Source organism: Conger conger, chromosome 2, assembly GCF_963514075.1.
Source record: "Conger conger chromosome 2, fConCon1.1, whole genome shotgun sequence".
NCBI lineage: Eukaryota > Metazoa > Chordata > Actinopteri > Anguilliformes > Congridae > Conger > Conger conger.
Window position 1 is genome coordinate 76,310,224 of NC_083761.1, and position 8,376 is coordinate 76,318,599.

Below are 8,376 nucleotides of genomic sequence, written 5' to 3' on the forward strand. Positions count from 1 at the left end.
TTATTTTTGAAAGAATCTTATCTGTACAGAATGTTATACAGGTTCCAAAGACTTTAGCACAGTCCTGTATTTCTCTGCAAAATATTGTCTCTGGATGGTCCATTAGGGTTTCCTGAGAGTGTGGCTTATCTCAGGCGCAGCACCTTCCTACAGGTGTCCTCCATACTTCACACTTGGTCCCCTCCTCTTTTCCCTTCATATGTATTTTCTTGCCTCCTCTCATTGTTTCTCATATCATTTCCATGCTGACAGTACTCAGCCTTTTCTCTCTCCCTCCATATGGTAGTCGGATGTGTGTTCAAGACGCCGAACAAACACTTTAAACAAACGTTATATTTAATTTGCCACCAACACCTTTTCAATACAAACTGACGTGACTTGGCTCAAACAATGCTAGCTAGATGATTAGCTGCTTAGCTGGGATATTTTTTAAAAGGAAAGGACTCATTAAAGTGCATTATAACAGCCAAATGATTGTCAACTTTTGTTCTCGCTGCGTCTGCCCCGTCGGCAGCCGATTTTCGTTCACCTCTTCAATGTTGTGTTTCACAAAGCAGGGTTACTGAGTTAGCTGGACAAGAAAAAAATAATAAGAAAAAAATACAAAGTAAAAAGAGCTGCTCCAGGTTTTACTCAGTGCAGTTTAGTCAGCTAATTCAGTAATCCTGCTTTGTGAAATGCTCCCAGCTCTCCCTCTCGCTCCATATTTTAGCCTTGTATATGCCATAGACTATAAAGGCACTTATATAGCTAAACATATATATTGTTGTGTTTTGTATTAGCTATTGTATTGTTACCAATACATGTGTTGTAGTCTAGTAACAGACAGGCCGTTGATCTGCTTGCTTAGTTGTGATGCCATTGAAACGGAAAGAAGCTCCATCGTTCGATTGTGCGCGCTCTGCGTGTATGACGAGCGACCTGACGCGGTGGTCGCTTGTATCGTAGGCAACGTTACGACCGAATCAGATTATAAAGCTGCAGCGCAGGCTGATAACGCAGTATTTAGAACCTCATTTCGGGCTGAAATGACTCCGCGGATGGATAACTGCTCCAAAATGTAAGTACTGCGGGATTAAACGCATCTATTCTGATCTCAGACTTTGGGAACGAGCGCAGTTACTGCCGCAAATGCGCGTTCCCCATCTCTCTGCACCTGTGATGCACACGAGGAGTCGAGTTTGCTTCGCCAGCTGGTTTTATTTCGGATGACGGTCAGGTTCAGTGGGCTTACTCTTAATACCGACCATTTTACGAATCTAAATGCTCATATCCTTTAATTTACTCATTTACAATGTCATCTAACATGAGGCCAGGAGCTTTACAGGGGAGTACACTCAACTTGGAAGAATTTTTTATTTACATTTTAAATAATTCAGTAGGCTACATGTTAATACCCATCAGGTAGTATCGAGGAAAGGTTCTCGGAATTTGTAAACGTGTAAAGAAAGCTATCAGACTGCTTTTACATTCAACTGATCGCCATTGCAATTTTACAACATTTATGAAAGCAAAAAGCATTAAATATCGATAATATAATGGTTTGTGGAGGAATAGCAATTATATATTCTATTATTTTGACAGCAACAATTTTTGTTTCAAAATTACAACAAGTATAAATCATTATGGGTGCATTAATTTGTTCAAAGACTTGTAGATTCCGGGACTCATTTGTGAGAGAGAAAACAGTATTTCTAAAATGTTGTTGAACGTCCTCCCTGCGCTGCGCAGTTTATTCCCCCTGCGTAAACTGGACTCTAATCTTAAAGCAATGTGCCCTTCACTGAGCAAACCGTCAGTTGGATTAATGAACCATATCCAGTTACGATTCAGCGCAGTGCGGTCGTTTGGGAGGTCGTATCACCGCTGATATCAAATTACAAATTGTATGTTTTAATGTGGAATAGTTGTTGTCGATGTTTGCCTGTATTGAGAAGACGCACTGTGACATTGACTTCTATTCACAATTAAATGCACAATGAAATGATTCGAAATGAAATGCAAGTGTCGGGGCTTGTTTTCTCTGAAAACACAGATTCAAACAGAAACAAACCGTGCTGGCAGTAGAATGAAAATGCATGTCAAGTGTTGATTTGAAGGCAGGAAATTCAATGTATACGAGAAAGGATAAAGACTTTGACTTTCGGTTTGGGGCGCTTACGATGAAACCATGGCCTCCCATCCATAACGTGTTTCAGAGAGTCAGGTTTGCCCTGTACATGTCCTAACCATATCCATTATGGGTTACAGCAATAGCCCGTCCTAGGCCCGCGACTGTCCTAAACCAGGGCCCGTTTTCATTAAGGAGCACTGCTCTAGGATGTTTCTGCCTTCTAATTCATAATGCATGAGTAAAGGGATGGACAAGGGAAAACTGATGCCAGATCGCTACTCTTACCCTGAGCTACTTTTATAAATATGCCTTGGTATAAGATAAATTTTGCCTTTAGTTTAACGTTGGGGATCTGATCGATTAAGACCAATTTTTTCTTTAAATCAATTTTGGTTCAGGTTAGGGGCTCTGGTGACCCCAATGGGCATATGCGTGTGTGCATACCTGTGTATGTGTGCATAAATGTATGTGTGCATGCACGCATGTGTGTATGTGTGTGTGTATGTGTTTCACTGATTCTGTGTTTGATTCATAGGGCCAGTATGGCATGGCTGATGGTGTTGTTGCAGTTGATGTCAGTTGAAGCTGAAGCCAGTGTAGGGTAAGAGCTACAGTCTCTCTGATGATCTCTCTCCTCTAGGATGGAGCAAAACTACTCCCACTTCACAGAAACCAAACCATTCACACTTTTAAGCTTGCATTCATGGCTACCTGTGTTGTGACCAGAGTTGGTGTGTTCTGTGAGTCTGTGTGGGGGAAATGACTGGCCCAAGCCAAACCTGAGTAATGTTTAATGACAGATTGTAACTCTGTTCTCTCTCTTCCAGACCCAGTAACTCCTCCAGTTTCTGTACAGAGACAGAGGAGTGTCTCCTGTTTGACCTGGTGTGCAAGACCACGCAGTACGAGGTAGGCTGAGAGGGAGACACACATACACACACACTCACACACACACACACACACACACATGCACACACACGCAGAGACGCACCCAGATGCTTCACAGATAAACACCTATACATGTCCACACACATACACAGCAACAAATACGCATGCATTGCTGTAAACATATACACAACGATCCACACACTACACAGTGCAACACAGAGCGAATTGTGTTCTGGAAGGTGCAGTGACTGACAGGTGTCTGTGGGACAGGTGCGTCACTATGGCCCCGCCCGGTGGGTGTCCAGCGATTCGGAGGCCCTCTTCATGGAGGTGGGCACTGCCCTGGCCTTCAGGAGGCTTTTCAAATACATCACAGGAGCCAATGAGGAGGGTGAGGACGTGCTCCTCGGTCTGTGTGTCTGTCATTGGTATGCATCTCTGAATACACTGAATTTCAAGCCTTGAATTGGATGGGCTACAACAACAGAAAACCACTAAGGCTAATAAATACCTAATAATGCGCTCACTGAGTACACGTTACTGTGTGCACGTCTAAAACCCAAACTGTCTGTAGGTGTGATGGTTAACATGACAGCTCCCATCCTGATCAAAATCCCGGACGAAAAGAGGAAGTGGAAGGCAACAGTCTACACTCTCAGCTTCCTGCTACCTTCAGCCTACCAGGAGAGCCCTCCCAAACCAACCAATGAGAAGGTGAGTTGGGACTTCAGGGTGACTCACCAAATAAAAACGCTTGTGATATGTGCAGTGCTACTACCCATCTTCTCTCAGGTGTGAACTGAATGACCTGGTTCGACACCCGTGAGTCCCCATCTGCGTATGTCTGCTGAATATTGTTTCTAAATCTGAATATTTTTCCCTGAATCCTGAATCTGAATTTCCTGAATCTGAGGCATTTTCAGTATTGATGATTGCAGATTTGTCTGTTATTTTTTATCTGTAATTTGTAATTAATGATTTGAGTGTCAAATATCATGGCTATTTTGTGTAATAATTTCATGTTAAAAAAATAATATATTTCATACCTTCTCACAATGGCATTAATGTGACACAACGTGTTTTTGTGTTCATAAACTGCTCATGTGTATATATACATCATATATTCAAACCTCCAGTCACCACAGATGTTACCACATCCACCAAAACTAAAACATTAAGGATAGCCACTTAAATCTATATATTCGGTACTCAATATACTGTATAGACATGTATTATCAGATAATTTAGTCCAGTCTGAGGATATTGATAAAACGATGCTAACTGGTGAAATGAAAGGCTGAATCCGTACATGAGGCATCTCCCACACAGGTGTACTTCACAGACATGCCTGACATGACCGTGTACGTGAGGTGCTACGGGGGATGGATCCTGTCTGTGACCTCCGGCCTACAGGCCCACCTGCTGAGGAAGGACCTGAATGCTGTGCAGGCCTCCTACAACAGCAGCTACAGCTACGCAGTGGGCTATGACAGGTGCCCTACTTGCCTACCACTGTCAGAACAGCAGAATCCCTCCCCCTATTTCGACGCAGACTCAAAACCCACCTTTTCAAACTCTACCTTAGTCCTCCCTCCTGATTTCCCCTGCCCCTCCTTTCTGATATCCCTATCCTTGTCTAACCCCCCCCCCAAAGAAAAAAAAAACAAAAAAAAAAAAACACTTCTGATGACAACTATGTTTAGAACAGCATTTCCTGTGTATTTTGCTAGTTTCTGGATGTCATGCTCTGAGTTATGCTAGAACCTATGCACTTGTAAGTCGCTTTGGATTAAAATCGTCTGCCAAATGACTAAAATGTAAATGTAAAAATATGCCCGACTGCCCAGTGTGCGGATGTTTGTGTGTTTCTGCCTTCATTTGTGTGCGCGGCTGCGTGCCTGTGCATGTTTTTCCATTTTTGTCTGTGCATGTGTGTGTGTGTCTGCGTTTGAGTCTTATGTATGCCTGTTCTTATGTGAGTGTGTGTGTGTGTGCATGTGTGTGCGTGCATTTGTGTGTGTGTGTGTGTGTGTGTGTGTGTATGAGAATGTGTGTGTGTGAAAGTTATGAAATTTCTCTGTTTTTGTTTTTACTTCAGTCCCATGAAGCTGCTTCACAGGCACAATGAGGTGTGGTACATTGCTGAGGGGGAGCCAGTGTGCACCTTACCTCAGCCACCCCCATCCAGGGCCCCCCAAACCACAACTACAGGAAATACCACACTGACCTAGAGGTGCAGCTTTGTGTGTGTGTGTGTGTGTGAGAATGTGTGAGTGTTTGCGTGTGTGTGTGAATGTGTGAGTGCGCGAGTGAGAGGATGTGTGTGTGTGTGTGTGAGTGTGTGTGAGAATGTATTTGTGTGTGTGTATGTGTGAGAATGCGTGTGTGTGTGAATGTGTGCAGGGGGTTAACCCTTTCTTTCCAGGCCTGTTTTCACAACTATAAAATAGAGCTGCTTCACTATAAAATGAAGCTGTTTCACTATTAAATTAAGCTGTTTCACTGCAACACATAACAGAGACATGGATGATGGCTTAATTTGAAGAGCACATGTGTACCATCAATTATGAAAACCTAAGAAATGCATGAGAAAGTATGTTTGGTACACACACAATCTTCATATAGAGCAAAAAGATCATACATTTACATGTTCTAATATTTATTGCACCAAATATAAATCCGATAGGGACAAAATTATTGTATACAGTTCATCCCCAATATGTTGTCCACCACTAGAAATAAGACCAATTTAAATAAAATTGTGTAGATATCTAAAAGCAGTGACATTCTGCAAGTGTTTTTCCAAGATGAGGCACATGTGTCCATTTGGTTTCCATAACCTATCCAAATGGTATATTTTGGATAATGTTGTAAGCAAGTTCTCTCCACCTTGAAACAAGTTTTCTTCACTCAAAATGACTTATGACTTTGAACAGATAAGAGAAGAAGATCAGTTCTTATATGTTTAGTCTGTCTGTCTCAGGTGCAGCACAACCTTGGCTGAGAGCGATTCCGTCGGATGTCCAGTTTGTTTGTCACAACATGTTAATCATGAATGAAGTAAAACAATTTCATCTTGAACTGCTGAAAACTTTATTGTAGCACAGGGATAACGTTACTTTTTTTTTAAACAGGTCACGTACATGCTTACTGTTATTTCATATTGTCATTTCAAATGTCACTAATATATTTGTTTTAGATTAAGTACCATTGTGCTAGTATATGAAAAAGTTGACGTTGACTAACTACACTTACTGTTAGACATTTTCAGTTACAATAGAGGGCTTCATCATGTAAGCTCGGAGAGACATTTCATTTGGCGCGGCTTGAATAACAGAGCAGCCTGAAAGTAGGCTACTGTAAGCAATGTTAATTAGCTTAAGAAATCTTAAACTACTCATATAACTAGAAAACCAAAATCATATTTCACAGCTCTGTGACTTTTCAGGCAAATACATATTACTGTCACTTCTATCATTTCTACTATCACTTGTCTGAAAAGTCACGATTGACAATTTTAGTATACTAGCTAGATATATAAACACTTATTATTGACATAGCTAAATAACAGTATTCCTCTCAGGTTTATCTTAGCCAACGTTAGGCTACTAACGTTAGCTAGCTTGCTAATTGGAACAAATAACATTATAGTTAGCTAGCTAGCTAACGTTAACTATCAAAATGGAAAGCTAGTGTAATGAAGGAGGTTGCAGCGACCAGTTACTGGAAGTCCATTCATTTTTTAATGAAGCTGAGTTACTGAGCAACTGAGTAACTGATATCACCAGAGAAATGTTGCCCAGGGCAACCTTTCGGAAAACCTTTCTGGTGACCAGAAGAAAGACAATGCGAATACATGTGCTGTCTCAGTCTGCTCTCACACGCATCTTTCTTTCTTTCTTTCTCAGGGAACCGCCGGAGGATAACATCCAGTTCCTGCTCAACGCCACCTGTCCATCCATCTTGCTTTAGTGAAACTTACTTAGCCCTATTGAACCTGACACCAGTCAGCTAGTGCATGCAGCGCAATAGAGCAATGCATTGAGCATCCTGGCCAGTATGACCTCCAACAGTAACATTGCACATTCATCTGTAGAAATAATCTTTGAGGTCAGGAGGACCTTTGTATGCAGACACCAATAATAGATAAGCCAAAGGTTAAGCGAGACAAGAGAAGTCAGGCATTTATACATATTAGCTGCACAGGATAGAAGGGCAGTTTGTCAGTGTAAAAGCTTGGAAAACAAGGCAGAAATGCTATACTTTTGTACAAATTAACTTTGGCATGCAAATCCTACGAAATAAAATATTTTGGGCAGAAATATTATGAAGGTAATCTTCTTTTAGGCATGTGGAATTAACTCTATGACTAGTATTTCAATGAAAACTGCAACAAAAACTAAATAAGAACAAAACTATGCTTTTTAAAATTTATTTAATGAAGGCTATTAACTGTTAATAGTCAACTGTCAACTGTTAACAGTGATAAAGAAACAAATATATCTCATGTCTCTGTGGTGAATCAGCTGACCTGCCTAAATGTGTATTGTAGATGTAGCCCGATTCCAATCTCTGGACCTCCGGGGATCAAGAGGCCTTGCTAATGCTGAAGTGTGCCTTTGCCTGGTGGAACCAGGGCTGGACTGAGAAAAAACATCTGGTCTGGTATTTAAGGCTTTGATTAGCCCGCATCCAATGTAAAAAAAGAAAAGAAAAAAAGAAAAATGGGTCTGAGTTAATTAGCTGCAACAAATTTGCCACTATAGCTAATATGGTTTGGCAACTAGCTAGGTGTAGCAAGCTAGGGTTTGCGATATAAAACATAATCGCAGCTAGTTGGTAGATAGCGAACTAGCTATCTAAGGTAATACTGAAGTGTTATGCCTTCTGCTTGGTAGCTAGTTTGATAACTTCTGCAACTAATATAGTTCATTATATTAATATAAAAATGTATTAATATAATTGTAGGTATTAAAAACAAACAAATGCAACCGTCCAAACCCCATGTTTATTTCAGAATTAATTTGAAAGTTTTATGATGCAAAAATGCTTAAAGTAACCTCCATTTTACACGGCATGCAGCATGTTGCTGTACAGCTGTAGTCAAAAAGAATGGTAACAGATTGTGTGTATTTAGACCAGATGTGGATGCAGAGTTTGTTGTATGCGTCTGGTCTATTTTTGCTGCTGAAGTGTTTTGTGCTGCATCATACCAATTCACTTTAAAATGCTGAGGACACATGATCTGATTTTTTATCATTATATGACTGTGTTTCCATAGATTCCACTAATGCTTATTTAAGCAGGTTAAAATAAGCTTTTTCGTCATATTTTCTTCTCGTGAAAAATAAACAAGAAAATGTGAACTTTGAAAA

At 40.7% G+C, this 8,376-nt stretch overlaps 1 protein-coding gene across 1 annotated transcript; it reads left to right on the top strand.

Annotated features, from left to right (window-relative positions):
• The first annotated feature begins 907 nt into the window (after positions 1–907).
• Positions 908–8,376, top strand: soul5l (heme-binding protein soul5, like). The gene is made up of 8 exons (XM_061232311.1): positions 908–1,060; positions 2,649–2,714; positions 2,941–3,022; positions 3,272–3,392; positions 3,576–3,715; positions 4,331–4,494; positions 5,100–5,234; positions 6,910–8,376. Exons 1-7 carry the CDS (start codon positions 1,029–1,031, stop codon positions 5,230–5,232), a joined length of 738 nt encoding a protein of 245 aa, XP_061088295.1. The 5' UTR covers positions 908–1,028; the 3' UTR covers positions 5,233–5,234; positions 6,910–8,376.

What these genes read in the sequence shown, in the direction of transcription:
- soul5l (XM_061232311.1), top strand. Translation starts at nt 1,029, where the DNA reads ATGACTCCGCGGATGGATAACTGCTCCAAAAT. An exon ending in GAAGCTGAAGCCAGTGTAGG is followed by an intron (nt 2,715 to 2,940) that starts GTAAGAGCTACA and finishes TCTCTCTTCCAG; the next exon opens with ACCCAGTAACTCCTCCAGTT. An exon ending in GCAAGACCACGCAGTACGAG is followed by an intron (nt 3,023 to 3,271) that starts GTAGGCTGAGAG and finishes TCTGTGGGACAG; the next exon opens with GTGCGTCACTATGGCCCCGC.